The sequence below is a fragment of the Pyxicephalus adspersus genome, chromosome 5 (genome assembly GCF_032062135.1).
Source record: "Pyxicephalus adspersus chromosome 5, UCB_Pads_2.0, whole genome shotgun sequence".
NCBI classification, from domain to species: domain Eukaryota; kingdom Metazoa; phylum Chordata; class Amphibia; order Anura; family Pyxicephalidae; genus Pyxicephalus; species Pyxicephalus adspersus.
In genome coordinates, this window is record NC_092862.1 from 137845840 (window position 1) to 137862306 (window position 16467).

A 16467-nucleotide genomic window follows, 5' to 3' on the forward strand; every position below is an offset into this window, starting at 1 on the left:
TTCTTTCTGCAACAATGTGGAGGTTGTCCCCAGAAAAGGTGTCCCCTTTAGAAGATATCCTATTCTAGTGTCAACTCAAAAGTATATCCTTCAAAGATAGTTCAGCTGGGCTAACAAGGACATTAAAACCTAACTAACCTTCAGGAATGGGTAAAAAAAAATATATATAAAGTGGCCTCAAATGTAGAGCATTCCTTCTGCCTACACCCCTAGCATTATGTCATTTTGGGTCTTGGAAAAAGTAGGTGCCATGGGCGATTGTCCAGTTAGCCCCAGGGCTAACATCTGGGGTGACAAGGGGTACTTCTGTACTGGGCCCCAATCAAAAGACCCTCAAGTTTGCAATGCTGAAACTTAAACAAAGTGGGGAGTGGGGGGAAATAGGTTTACCTATTATGGGGCCCAGAAATTTCCAACGGTCACACTATAAAACTGATCCTGCTAACTCTTCTTAATACTTGAATATTGTTAGTTGAAGTGATGCTTGCAGCCTCCATCCATGTGGCAGGGTGGCAATGTGGGAACACAATTGGAAGACAGGGACAAAAGTTGTCACCTTATAACAGGATGTGTTTGAAACAGGACCATCACAAAATAATCGGTTCAAGAAACCCAGCTGGATTTGGAAATTCTGAGTTGGGACTGCTGTTTTTTATTATTGACCAGTATGGTATAGCTCAGCCTGTCTCTGGATGATGAGAGCTGTCTCACTCCAGCAACCAGATAGGTTTAGTTGTACTTTACCTGGAAATGGCAGGAATAGTAGGGATCAGCTCATAGTCTGGTGACCTTCTATACCGGTCAATAATACCATTGGATATGAATTTGGATCGCTCATTCAATTCTGAGTAAAATGTGAGATAGGAATAGCTCTGATCTATGTTGGAAATTACCCCAATCAGAAAATCCACCCGGCACTAGTCCCCACAATATTACCCAGTCTATCCTGCTCTGTTCAGATGCCATACAGATTTTTTTTTTAACATATTAAAAGGTTGAATATATCTAAAAAGTGCACTCAACCTTTACATAGACTATGCCTTCGGCTATATACAAGACTTGCAGATACAACCCGTCACCTTGTATCATAGGCAGCTTGTAGCCCCATGTTTTATGTTCAGTGAATTCCTTGTGACCACTTTGGTTCCTAGTCCCAGCCGTCGGCTGCTGGACTCATAAATCGTGCAGTGTACATGGAAACTCTGATGGCTGACTTGTCATAGGAAGCACAAGGTGAGTCACACCAAGGAAAAACATGGAGGAATGTATTGAAATGTAATATTGTGCCATATGTATAAGGTTACTTTAGATGCATTAAAGCTCCAAATATCCATTAAATTTTGCTGATGTAGAATGTTGCCTTAGACAAGATAAATAGATAAGGTGGCATTTTTGTTGGTGTTTCTCCCTGCTGGGGTCCAGTAAATAGTTTGTTCCTATTTTCCTTTGAAGAAAGTCTTCTGCATTGCTGAGAAACAATTCATTCTATGTACATTGCAAGGATTTTCCTCAGTTTTATTTCATATCCTTACCTGCATCTGTTCCATAGAAAGTGAGATTGTCAGTGCCAGTGCAATTGGTGACATTAAGTGATTAGTGTCAGGATCGGCTTTTACTTATCACATAATCAGCATAAGTGTTGCAGTAAAGAACACCCATGGCTTTTTTTTTTTTTTTTTTTTTTTACATATGTAGCACCTTTTGTATGTTTTTATGATACAAATAAAATTCTCTTTTCAATAAACCAGAAGACACATATGCCCAGGATGCCACATTTCATGTGATATCTGCCTCTGACTTGGCATTACGCCACCTGTGGCTTTTGTTTTAGTATATCTTGTATTTACATACTGCCAAAATATTAAGCAGCACAAAGTCCATAGTCATGGACCCCAAAGGAGCTCACATTCCAATGGCCCTACCGTAGTCATATGTCATTAACCCAGTCTAAGGTCAATTTTTGATAGGAAGCTGATTACCTTAATTGCATGTTTTTGAGATGTGGGAGGAAACCTTAGTGCCCGGAGGTAACCCACACAGACATAGGGAACATAAAACTCCATCTGGGCCAAGAGTCAAACCAAGGAGCCTATTGCTGCAAAATCTAGCCACCGTGCCAGCCATGCTGCCCAATTTCAGGAGAGGAGGTAGGAATTCTAGGAAGTCTTACCCACAAACTAAAATATTGTGGTGATAGATACAATGTGGTCCAAACATTCCAGGCTGTGGGAACAATGGTTCTTGGCCAGATCCCGGCAGCTGGCACCCCCAACTGCTATGTAATTATTTATTTAGTTGTTAGAATTCAGCTTATTCAACATTTCATTATTTTTTGAATTCTGTGATAAATAACTATTAAAAAAAACTTTAAATTATAAACTTTGCAGATAATAGACACTGAAATCAACCCGTATGTGGACCAGTGGGAAAAGGAAGAACAGTTTCCAGCTCATCATGTTTTCAAAATCCTTGGACAAGCCGGGATTCTGGGAGTCAGCAAGCCGACTGGTAGGTACAATCTGCCTTATCTTACGAGAGCCTGTACTTTGCTCATAGTAGACTGTATCAAGATTAAAAGGTTCACATTACTATGCCACACCTACCCTGTGCTTTCATGGGTGATCAGGTTTTTCGGGCTTGTTAGCCATCATGGCCCTTGTGGGCTTTGGGCGTGTGATGTGCATGTGCCAATGAAAAAATAAAACCGAACAGCGAACTAGTTATGGTGGAGCTTTCTTAGACCAGAAGTTTTTTTTATTATTCTGTCACAAGCCCTAAAACTAGGGGCTTGTTTATGAATTTTATGTTCTGAGAATGAAGTGCACTGTCTGTGATATGCTAATTATCTTCCAAGCTCTCTCATTGTAATTGCAATACAAATGAGTGGTTTAAGAGGTATATAGGTGTTGCACTAGCTTTGTGTAGCATGTCATTGTTGGTTCTCCACTCCAAATTATTATTTCCAAATAACTGAATGGGAACACCTGGAAGGTGGTTTTAGGATAGGTTCAGACCTGCTTTAGGATCGAGCGATCCTGCACCAATCCCCCCACCCCAATGTAATATATATATAGACAAAGAGAGACATGTTGGGAGTCCAATCTGTGTGACAACCCACGCTCCTTCCATAGACACATTGGACAAGCTAGTGTTGTCACCCTAAAACAGGAAGTGTTTTACTGGCAGTATTACCTGGTAAAAATACATTGAAAAAAAGTCTAAAAAGAGATAACGAATGCAATCACCAAGCTAAAAATGGCCCTCAGTTAGCTGCTCTGAACCAATCACACGTCTTCTTCTTTCACTGCATATAAATCGCCCCCACTACCTTCTGGGATTTCTGGAAAATGGGCTGCTGTTCCTTAAAAGAACGGTGTGATGAGCTTTCATTTGACTGATGTAACCTCACCGCCAAGCCCATTAGCCTGACAAATCCAGTTAATGTGCGGAGCACAGCTGCTGTCAGCTGGGAAAATGCTGACAAGGCTGGGAGTGCATCGGATTAGGAAAGGGGAAAGAGGATTACACAGCACCGGGTTATGAACACTAACCAATCACAGCCTAGAGAATTATTTTTTACATGCTAGGTGATACAGATTCAGTTTGCAATTTTGAGAGTATTGTATACTCACAGTTAGCAAGGTGGATGGGAATGTCACCTTTTTTTAGAAGAGAAATTTCTGTAATATTATTAGCCATGATTCCATTTGTGTGTTCGTGTGTTGTCTGGCTGTTTGCACACAAATAATGACATTTTTGGGGGTTTGCTGCATTTATAAAAGTCATAATTAGCTAATAAGAATACTACTTTTTATTCTGCTTGTTTCTTTTTCATTTACATATCCCACTCACTATTTTGTATATTCTTCTATATATATTCTATATGTCTATATATCCATATATATTACATGGTCATTGTTTGCTAGAAAGCATTCAGAACTTTGAAAGTGGAGAGTGTCATAGACTACAAAAGGGATTAGTAGATTTATTTTCTTAAATGCCCAATTCTCTAATCTCAGTTGTTACATAAATAGTAATTTTTAGTAAATTTCTAAGCAATAGAAAACCTTAGTATTCCCGATAGAAATATATATATATATATATATATAGGGGAGTCCAGAGGCAGGCAAAAATGGATTCTGAAATGTGGAACTAAACCCAGTAGATACTCACCTGTTCCTGTTCCGTCACAGGTGCCAACATCTTCTTCCATCTTCTCTTCCTCAGTCTGATCTTTGGCTATCTTGATTGGCTGGGCTGGAATTACGTATTGCCAGGGTTCATTCAGTCCCAGCACCTGCAGGGGAAGCCAGAATGTGCCAAAAATTCTGGCATGCAATGCTGAGCTCCACATGCGTTAATCAGCCAGGTTAGAATGCCAGCTGCAGAAGGGACAATATTATTATTATTATCCTGTATTTATATAGCGCCAACATATTACACAGTGCTGTACAAAGCCCATAGTCCTGTCACTAGCTTACCCTCAAAGTAAGCTAATGTCTCTACCATAGTCATATGTCATTACCACAGTCTAAGATCATTTACCAAACTGCATGTTTTTGGAATGTTGGAGGTTTGTGGGAGGAAACCTGAGTACCCGAGGGAAACCTACCTGGGAACTAGGCTGCAAAGGCAGAGTGCTAACCTCTGAGCAACCCTGCCACCCAGGGAAATCCATTATGCCTTTCTGCCAAAAAGCCCAGCCTAATGCCAAAGTCGGCAATTGGATATATCTTTCATCAACAGACTTTGGGGTCATTCCTTTAAAACTTTACACCTAGTTATATTCTGTGCATTTCTTTTAGGAGAATGGTAAACAGTTATATCATGTAATGATATCTCTATTTTGTTTTTTTTTTAGAGTTTAGGCTTATTTAGGCAGGGAAGGGTGGCAATGGCATGAGGGTTCCTTTTATAATAACTGTCAAGAAATCTCCTAAAAAAATTATAAAATAATAAAATAGCAAAGAGCAAAGAACTTTTCAAAAACTGGACATAGAGTAATAATACTCATGTATTCCTGGTAAAATGATTGAATCTCCAGGGAATAGAAGCAGCTGCGTCTGGCTTCTTATCCGTTCTTCATGCAGCAAAAGTTCCCCAAATATCCCACCCGTCATTAGACACAACATTGACACCCTATGGGCTTGTTATGCTGGGAAGATAAATTTTGTCTCTATTGGTCAATACCATCAGCTCCTACAATTAATTAAATGTGTGGTGTGTTTAATGTATTCCTTTAATTTATTATATTCAATTATTTTACATCATACTCAGATCGCAGCATTCTATTACAACAATGCCTCTGATCTTCTCTTGTTCATTTGCTTAAAGCTTTCAACTTAACTTCTTTTCCCCCCAAACCTTAATGATCCCTAAGCCACCCCAGTAACCCCAAAATTGGTTAAATTGGTAGCATCACCAAAATGACAAAACCCAAAAGAACTTTGGCTTTGTAAAAGGTTCCCTGTGGAAAAAAAAGTCCTGAATCCCTTCATTGAGTACATAATTGCATAGTAAGTCAGGTTGAAAAAAGACATCAAGTCCATCTAGTTCAACCACTAGGAAAATAAACATATCTTAGATATAAAACCCTATGGACATAGTTCATTCAGAGGAAGGCAAAAAAATAACCCTGTTACAATTTGCTCCAACAGAGGGAAAAAAGTCCTTCCTGATACCATGAGGCAATTGGATGTTCCCTGGATCAACAGTCTCTGTTATCTTTACTATAAATCTTTATTACCCAGGTATGTTCGGTGCCTCTAGAAATCATCCAGCTTTTTCCTAAAGCAAACTATAGAACGAGCAAGCTACAACTACTTCCTGAGGGAGCCGATTCCACATTTTCACAGACCTTACAGTGAAGAATCCCTTCCTCATCCGGAGATTAATTTTCTTTTCCCCAGAAGTCTTACCAAACTCACCGTATGCCCCATCCCCTAACTGCCCTCTTTACCCAACCTTATTAGAATTCTCCATGTTTGAGGCCTGACCTATAGATCTGTTTGTGAAATAGTTCTACAGAATAGACATCATCGTTCACTTAAATCATCATCAACAATCATGATTGTGAATATTGATGTGTACTGCCATTTCATTTCTATAGTTGTCTGTTGCCGGTGAATGTGGAGTTCACATAATCAGTATCTTCATGGCTATTCATGCATTAAAGCAGCACCTTGTTCATCATAGAGATGAATGGCAGCCCATAGACTGACCCTGATGACAATCAAAATCATATTTGTGTTGTGTTCTAGCGATTCATTCCTTTTCTGTAATGTTGCCCCAATTTATGTGTTTAATTAGCTCCCAATAATCCCTTTGTATCCATTGCAGAGAATTGTGTGTCTTTAATGTCTGTGGCTACAATTCATGCTCTATGCAGATTGTCATCATTTGTAGTCACCCCATTGTGCTACAGAGAGCTGAGACTACAAGTGTCACCACACCCACTATTCATAATACACAATGCAAAGAATCATGGGATATGTTTTCCTATAGGCAGGAGGCCGACATTCCAGCCACTCTGCTGCCCTCTAGTGTTCGGGAAGAAATGTGGAAAATCACCAGGTGCCTCCACACAGATTGCATAAAAAAGTAAAAACACTGAAAAATAATATAAAACTATAATATATTATATAAAAAATTATAATATATATATATATATATATATATATATATATATATATATATATACATATACATGTTCTTTATTAGTTTTTAATGAGATTGAGACTTTAGGTTCCTCTGCAGGGGGTGGCAACAAAACTGTATGACTGAAGATCGCTTTATTTTGATAAAACTGATCATTTTTAATATTTACATGAATTCTTTTTTTTATATGCAAACATTTATTACTTATCACACCAATACCATTATATATGTTTTAAAGAGACTGTCTCTTTCTCTAATGGCATTTGAATTGAGTCTTATAGAGCACAATTCAAAGGACAGAGCAATCACTACTTTGACCTATTCAGCTTGGTGTGCCATTTAATCTTGAACTATAGAGCTCTGTATACAAACACAGCAATACAGATTAGCCTGGTGTATATATTAAACCAATCAAGAGGGCCACCTGCTGGCTATATATAAAACATTTAAAAAAAATCCTTTTTTACTTTTTTGTGGATGGAAATACAGACACAGGTGAGGAACCTAAAGAATTCTTAGCTGTTGTTTTTCCGCTGGTTAGCTGACACTGGTATGGGGATATTTGCAAGCACCTCCCTGCTTTTCCTCACAGAAGACTATGATGCATAAGGGTGATCTAAAAACGCCAGCATGTCTGACCTCTCTCCAGTCTATGGGCACCTTAGATGCCATACTTTCCTAATAGCCCTTCATTTGTTGTTCTTTCTAACTCTTGAATGCATAAAGCCCCCTAGGGATCCCTGTGATATGAAAATGAAATATAAATGGGAAATTCTTGAACTTTCATGACAAAGAGAAAACAAAATGACAAAAACAATATGTTGCATTTTTACTGATTATACGTAAACCTCCCTAACAGCCAATTTCCCTTCTCAGAATAACCATGACAAATGGATCTTTTTGTTTTGTGTCACTCGCAGACATCTCAATAAAGTTTCTTTAAAGAAATGCTCCCTGCAGATTTCTTTGATATAGTTGCTGACTGCAAGACTGATGTGGCTTGAAAAGGTTTCATCTTGATTCAGCTCTCATAACAAACATCTGCAGTTGTGAAAAGCTTGTAAAACGTCTCTGCGACTGCTGCTCATAACTAATATTTATTGTCGGAAGAAGCTTAAAATGCAACTCTGGGGAAAAATCGAAAATAAAAAATATGTTGCTGTCTGTTAATAGCTTTACCACAGTGATTTTTGGTTTGGTGTAGTCTCCCAGCAACATAGTTTTAATATCTGTTGATCCTGTCGGTAGATGTTAGTTCGACCAGTTTTGTAATAGGGTGACATTGCTGTTTGTTGTACAGTGAAATCACTGCAACACTGCTACCTAGTGGACATAGTGTACAATGTGATTTTAAATAGACTTTAAGTGTCAAAATAAAGCCTGACACCAGCTAAGTAGTTATAGAAATATGTTCTTTTTCTTTTGGAAACAAAAGGTTTGAACCTTTCACTGCCATTGATGTACTACTTATGTCATAGCTTTGAATAGATTAAATCAACAAATGGTTGCATCATTTGCATTCCGAGTTCCTTTTAGTAAACGTGATCTGGGTGGCTGTAGAGCTGCCTGATCATTTTTACATCACCCCCTCTTCCTCTTCCACACTTTCCCACCACTGGTTCATGGCCTTACACCCTCCATCATCCAACTGTTCTTGTGGTGCCATATTTGTGTGTGCTGGAACTGACAATTCTATGGAGAGATAAGGTGCCATGTTTTTTTTCCAGGACTTTAGTTTTATATAGTCTTGCTTATTAGCCTTTTGAATGGGCTAAAAAAATTCATGCTCACCATAGATTTCAATGGGGTTTACTGCAAAGTTTGCAAACCTTACGTGGCAGTCTTAAACTGTAAACCCAACCTGGGCAGATAACTTTTCATTTGTAAAGCCTAAAATGTTTTTCTGCCTGGGGTTCAGCTTTAACCTGTATTGTAAAACACTACCTACGTATCTGTACAGTGCTGTTTATACAGACATAGGTACAACAGCCATTTTCATACATTACATTGCAATTACTAATTCTGCCACTAAGTGGTAGCGTTATATGTAATGCTTCTTTAGATGTATTTATAGTGGAACTATATGGTTAAAATGTGTTATGGTTACAAGTAAAACAAAAGAAGTTCCTCCAGGTGTCCAACATAATTTTGGCAGTCAGAGTCACATCTGCAGCAGCTTTCCAATGTGCAGTCCATCTCTTGTTCACCCTTTCAGCAGCACTTGACCTCTCTGGATTCTTCAACTGAAGTCACAACCCTCTCTAGGTACAACGGTTACTTTCCCATGACCCTTTCTGGCTGAAGATTCAGCTGCAGTTATTTAATTATAGCGAATCACATGAATCTCACAGCTTTCCACGCAGCATTAAGCACAATGTTAATTTTTCATTGTCCACCCTTGCACCTCGTTCTCCTCACCTCATAAATGTTATGATTGTTTTTGCTGTCTATAAAAGCCTCATAATGCATTCATCAAATTCTCATTGGTTGTGGAATCTCTTGGTATTTCTCACACTTTTTTGGAATTATTGGGCAGGTAATTGGCTTCCATGAAGCTCTGACAGTTAGAGGTCTCCGCTGTGATCTTGGCTTGGAGTTTCTACAAATTCGATCTCAACAGAAATCTAAAACATTGGCAATTCAAAATAGTCTCAGAAATACACAAGCAACGCATTCACTGTGGTAGATTCTGAATTGTGTCCCCAAACACAGCAACGCTTATGTATTGTAATGCGCCATGGTGCACAAAGGAGGCATGCACCTTTTCTGATGTGTCGCCGGCCAATTATAGTGAATGCCTTGTAAAAATAATTCAGGTAAAATGCACAAAAGCAAAATATTCAGCGTAACGTAAGTGGTCAGTGGTTTTGTCTTGCATCTCTGGGTTTATAAAGATTAATAGTTTGTAGGATTTTTTGTGGTCTCTGAATGCCTTTTGTGACACTGAAACTGGAAGTTGTTCTTCTTTAAAGAGTAATAGGAAATAGTAACTGCTGCTTCCTCACCATTTTTTGTATGTGGGTCGGTTGTTTGATCTGGCATAGTGGACTTCTAAATGACATTGGATGTTTGAGTTGATCCCAGATGACCATTTCCATTGTAAAATCTGTACAGAGTTTGGGTTTACTTTAACCATAAAGTTGGTGGCACAGAAAGAGAGTGAAATACCTCAAAGTCCATAGCCCTCTTTAACATTCACAGTGGTAAAGCAAGCCCTTCCCCCAAAAGTGCCCACTTACCGCTTTTGGTGGTAGTTGCCACTTTTTGGCATATCTAACGAGTAGAAAAAAAAAAACAATGGCCGGTCAGACACAACAGCACACACAACATGTCCTCTAAATTTTTATTGGATGTGGCACTACGGATACATTCCATCTAAGACAACAAATATGAGCTGCGCAATTCAATTTAAATCAAATTCAAGCTCCTGTGCTTTGCCTTCAAACCCCTCCACAGCTCTTGCCCCACTTACCTTTCTGACCTGATACCTGAAAAATACCCCCCTAGCCTCTCTTTTTGCTCCTCCCATGACCTACTAATGACTTCCTCACTCATAACCTCATCACATGCACGGCTCCAAGACATTTCTAGAGCTGCCCCGACTCTCTGGAATGGTCGTCCTCATCCTATTCGGCTTGCTCCTAATTTCTGCTCATTTAAAAGAGCGCTCAAAACCCATTTTTTCAAACTCGCCTACCCGTCTTCTTTTGCCTCCTAAACCCCCACCTCCTAGATTGTAAGCTCTTCGGGGTGGGGTCCTTACCTCTGCCTGTGTCACTGCCTGTATTCCTCTCTCATTTGCAACCCCTATTTAATGTACAGCGCTGCGCAATATGTTGCCGCTATATAAATCCTGTTCATTAATAATAATTCAGCAAATTGTAGCAGCTGGATAGAGATCAGACAGGTAGAAATACTTATTGCAGGAGGGGCATTGCGCATTATCTGATCACATGATCCCTATGCCGCCTCTTCTGCTATCAGTCAGCCAAAACTGTTCTTCCTTCTTTCTTCAGCTGGCCAACCAATCTTGTTGTCACCCCCTGACAACAAGTCACAGCTTTAAAACTTTAGTAGCACCCTGTTGGGACACATCACTAGGATCATAGAGATCCCGCCATGTCTACATAACAGAGTAATAGGAATCTTCTATGGATTCCATTTCAGTGTTCATTAAGTTGTTATTAGTCTTGCAGCCCTGGGCTATAAAGCTCACTATCTGCATTAAGTTTGAATGTTTTCCTATATAAGTGGACTGTCCAGATGCCTTTTGTCTCCTATGAAAAATGAAATGCTGTTCAGCTGGTGTTGGGATCCAGACAATCCCGTCAGACAGGACAGTCACTGACCTGTCCCAAACTGCTAATTGGGCAAAACTCCAATGATCACCCTTTAAACCCTACCAGTCTGTCAGCAAGTTCCTAGTGTTAGACTGACAGGTTTATAGCTGCCCCAAGTCCGAGAGCTGCTTTGCTAGTTCTCATTATTGGTTGTACCATCTGCATGTGTGTGACCGTGCCAGGGGCATGAGATTGTAAGGTCTTTCGAGGCTTGGGCGGTTTTATACAGAAATGGGGCCCTGGGCCAATAAGAAGTAAGAATTGCAAGTGCACAGCATTCCAACTCCCTCCACCTTCACCATTCTGTCAGCTGGAGCCCTGGGAATTTGCCCAGTTTGCCCCAAAATCAGCCCTGTTCCAGGGAGTGGCAGAGTTGGCATACCTCTCCCCCTTATCAGTGCCATGCTAATATATGAAACAAATACCCCGAAATCCTCTCCTGTGCAGCCAATCATCTCCTGACCCTGCGGTTGGCTTGTTTGTCATCTCCTTCTTGTGATCTATTTCACATCCATCCGGTAATGACAGAAATCTGCCGTCCTGGCCGCCCTCCTCGCATCCAATTTTATTTATCTTGGCTGGCGAAGTCTTTTGTTTCCGAAGCCGGTTATTACGGATCTGTGGTGTCAGCGCTGGGGCCGGTGCACAAAGCTTTTATGTTCTGCCCCAGTGTACACAATGGCGGCCCCTTCACCTGAGAGAGGGAAACATCTGTTACTGCTGATAGGAGCCCTATGATGAATCTGTGTGTGAAAACACTGAATACGGCTCAGGAAACATTTCATGAATAGATTTTCAATCGGAGATTGAGCACGATTTTCACTGTGCTAGTTTTAGGTTTAATATTATTGTTAAACAGTGTTTATATAGCGCCAACATATTACACAGCGCTGTACATTAGATAGGACCTGGTAACTATCTGGGCATTCATTTTGCTTTCTCTATGGCTTTCCCAACCAGTGAATAAATGAGTGGAGTTATTTAGGAACAGTAAGTGTGATTCACAGAATAGGTGAAAACAAGAAAAACTAATGCAGATACCAATGCAGGCCTGGCAAGCTGCAATTTTTAATTATTTATGAATGTGAACTACGCTTTAAATTCCGGTCATGTGTCTTTGCCTAGGCTCACGATGATATCATTTTGCTGCATGCAGGAGAAAGCTTATCCTCAGTCTCTTTCCCTCCAGTGGCCAGACAGCAGCATTGCAAATTTGTAGCTCTCAAAGTGATATCAGAGGCTGATCTACAGTATAACAGATTTATAAAAACAGCTAAGAATTGCACAGACATCAAGATTTTTGTGATTGTGTTCCTTGCTGGGAGCTGGAATCTCATGCCAGGAAATGGGGGACTTGATGCTCCTTTTGGAAAGAAAAGTGAATGACAGTATCGTTAGTAAGAAAGGCAGTGGTTTTTGTGAGTTGCAATCCATAGCTGAAAATACAAATTACTTAGACCTGTGTTTAAAAAAATTCACCCATCAATTCAGCCGTATTTTCAGCCCTTGGAATCCCTACCCATTGCTTGTTTCAAAGTGTATTAAAGCAATGACTCATTCTGCCCCTAGTGGTCAGTGAGCAAAACAGCTCAGCGATCACAAATTGAATTGCTATACTTCTATTGAATAAATGGCCGAATCTCATAGTTACATGGTAAGTCAGCTTGAAAAAAGGCATAAGTCCATCAAGTTCAACCACTAGAGAAATAAACATATCTCAGATATAAAACCCTATGGACACAGTAGGTCCAGAGGAAGGCAAAAAAAACCCTGGTAAATTTGCTTCAACAAGGGAAAAAAAATCCTTCCTGATTCAATGAGGCAATTGGATGTTCCCTGAATCAACAGTCTCTGTAATTGTTACATTAAAACTTAATTACCCAGTATCAGTATTATCACGAAGATTAAACTTATTTTCCTCTAGACTCGAAGAGTGCCCTCTTGTTCTTTGTAATGAATAATGGGGAAGAGCGTTCTCTATATGGACCATTTATATATTCATACAGAATAATCATATCCCCTCTACGTCTCTTCTCAAAGGAGAATCTGTGAATCTTGAATAATCATAATGAATACAGCCTTCGGTGTTTGCGCACCTAACACAAAATATATATCTACTGCTTTAAGAATTCATAGAACAGTTTGCTGGTTTACAATGAGGATTACATTTTATAGAGTAATAGGAGTATTTCACATTCAGGGTAAAATCGTATACATAAAATACAAGATCATCAGCCAGATGTCATAAATATGATTATTTCATCGTGCTGGGCCCTGCAAGGCACTGGGCCTTGACACTCTGCATATTCTACAGCCGTGACCGTTGGCTGCACCGGGTGAGGACTGATGTGTGGGAAGAAGAGAATGTTTTTGTGTTCAGAGATAAATGCTTGCTAAAACAAACAAAAACATCATCTCTGCATAAAAAGGATTTTGTGTTTTCCAGGTAACAGAGACTCTTTAAATCAGAGTTTCAAGAGAAACTTTTTGGTTTTATTGGTTTAATTTTTTTCAAGAGTTTACAAATGGACATTTGTTACAGAGTATATTCACGATCCTTATACATGCACATCCTTTTTGCCTCTCAATAGCAAGGGAATAAAGCAGAGAAATCACCTTCAATCCAGAACTGTCCACTGCAGTACTTTTTTTAGCCATTAGATGTCACTGTCTGGTACCATTTAACTTGTTTAAACCTGCCCTAGCCAGTGAATAGGAGAACCGCACAGGGTATAGCTAATTTCTCTCTCTGCTGTTTCGTCCTATCACTGATTTCTTGTCCTATCAGCAAGCTGTTAGTAAGCATAGCAAATGATTGGCTCCTTTATTGCTTCCTCCTCTCGCACTCTAGCCCTGTTGTGCAGGCAACTGCAGAATTACATGGTGTCATCTGAGCTTTATTCTTTTCTATGCAATGCAGACAGACCAAGGCTGCTGTACTCCCATGAGCCTTATGCAAGCAAAGAGGGTGAAAATATTGAAGCATTTTGATGAGTGGATATCAGTTGGTATTTTATGAGAGTCCGTATTTGCATCCAGGCCACACTAGACAACACCTACATGTGATGCTGAACCTCCACGATTGAAGTCTGGCTAGGAAGGAAAGGACTGGACGATGTCTAGCCACTAAATGAGGCGGGCCATATCTGACTTGCTGCAGATTCTAATTCACAATCAAGCGAGTCCAGGGGAGGAGCCGTATAACTTTACAAGACTGAAAGAAAGGCTGGAGGGCAGATTTAATTCTGTGCCCCCCCCCCCCCCATCCTCCGCCTTATATCCTGCAGATGCCCATTGCAATCAGTTAACCCCTCCGTTCCTTTTCATTTTGCATGGAACTCAAATTTGCAGCAAGTCATTCCAAGATCTGCTGATTTGCAAATTTTCAAGTAAACAAACTAAACGTCCAAATGTGACGGGGGGGGGGGGGGACCAGTATTTACCCCGCCATTGTCAGACAATATTCACTAATTGCCATTCAGATGTGTAAGGAGCACCGGGCGGGGTTGTGATCAGCGGCCCTGTGTTCTGCTGTTGGAGCTCATTATATGGAAAGGTCACATCCAATACATAAATGACTACAAATCTCAATTAATTACATTTTTTAATGATAAACTTTTGTAGAGTCAGCAATTTATTTACAATTTACCTTTATAATAAAAAAAGATAATTTGTTACATAATTGGGTTTTAAATAGGAACTCTGACCGACCAGCAGAATCTGTAATATGATTGGTTGATGGGTTCCAGGAAACGCCGCAGCAGTCTGGAGGTCCACTGGTTGTATTTTAACCTCTTCATGGCCAGAGGTCAACAATGCCCAGAGCAAATTTTGTAAGTGGTGATTTGGGTGCTGGAAACAATCTCCATTCACCAATATTGCAGCCTATGGGAGTCATAATTTCTGCAGAAAGCATGCTGATAAATAAATTATCCCCCCAGTCAATTCCTCCGAAATTCACTGGTGGGGAATTCAGTGCTTTTCAGCTCTCCTATTAAACTCATTCTGCCACCTAGTGGGCAATCGTCACAAGTGCACAGCTATCACAATAGGAAATGAATAGGAAAGAAACACATTTTATGAGCAAATTGAAAGGAGAATCATTTATAATTAGAGCCCTACGTGCCCCATGCTAAAAAAATGTTAATAAATATCCCTGACAGCCACTAGTCAACACTTCAGCTGCTGGCACTTAATCCCAAGTGTTACCAAGAGCTCTAGTCCATACTGGTGGTCCGGAACCAATCAGAATTCCAAACCTATCATTAGTATAACACCTATGATATACAGTAATGATCTCCTGCAGGCTGGTGATTTATTTATTGAACATTGTCACCTATAGGCTGTAGTGGAACCTGCAGGAACATCTATTCAATACTGTAATTGGCAGATACAATTATGGAATAAAAAATGCCTAAAATTAAAAAAAAACAGGGTAGAGTTTGTGTTCTGTTTTTAAGCCTCTATTCCAGATAAAAGCTTTATATAGGCTCTAAAAATATTGTCCTTGTTAAATTTCAGTAGTGGGGGGTGCTGGATTATTCAGAGTGATGTAATCCGCACCAGTTTTTGCCAGTGCAGGGTGCTGTGATCAGAAGCCAGCACATTCTGCACTGTCTTTTCTTAGTCTTTTGAATTAATAGACTCTGGGCATCTTTTAACCCAGAGGACTGAGGACATCTTGTGGCTGAGAAATAGTACTGCATGAGACAGCTTCAGACTGAACCTAAATATTGCAGCTTAAACCCCTTTTTTGTGTTTGAATATAAAGGCATCAACGACCTCCAGCCACAATCTTTGTATAGCTAAAGAGTTTTCTCCATTAAAGCTGTCTAAGTGTTCCATTTTTCATTCAATATCCATTTGATTTGTGCAGCAGACAGAAACTTCTCATTATTCAAATTCATGTTAATTAGCAGTAATTTGCATGTCAACTGTCTATAGTGGGAGGATGTGATTGATGTAATGTGACAGAGCTTTGAATTGTTATAACGCTTTATAATTTTATGAATTGACTCTACATGTTCAGCCCGACCTTTTTATTGGTATTTAGAACATTTTTTTTACTTTTTATACATGGCAACATGAGAATAAAAGAGCTGTTTTCTCCTCCATTATGGATATAAAACATTTCTACAGAAGCCACATGGGAAGGGTGAAGCCTCTGTTAAGATTTCAGTTGCTATCTGTGTCTCACTGGAGATGTCACTCTGGGGTAAGTTTTTTTCCCCTTTAAGTGACACATAGGCAGGGGTGTAGTGGGGCAGGCAAATTTACATAACAATGATGCACATGCACGTTCGCCATGGATAGTACCGTGCCCCCCTTCTTGTCATCCTAAAACGTTGCTCTAAGGCAGTTCATTGTTGTCACATGTGTAAACTTTGACTCTGACCAATGAGATATTTACAAAGAGCTTAAAATCCAGGCCCTGACAACTAATGAAGTGACAGAGAATCTGGTAAAGGTA

The 16467-nt window shown here is 39.8% G+C and overlaps 1 protein-coding gene across 1 annotated transcript in view; it reads left to right on the forward strand.

Annotated features, from left to right (window-relative positions):
* Window positions 1-16467, forward strand: part of LOC140331668 (probable acyl-CoA dehydrogenase 6) — a 61607-nt gene that overhangs the window by 10773 nt on the left and 34367 nt on the right. Inside the window, exon 3 of the mRNA XM_072412877.1 lies at window positions 2388-2508. Within this exon, the coding sequence (XP_072268978.1) occupies window positions 2388-2508 (121 nt within the window). The remainder of the gene's footprint in view (window positions 1-2387; window positions 2509-16467) is intronic.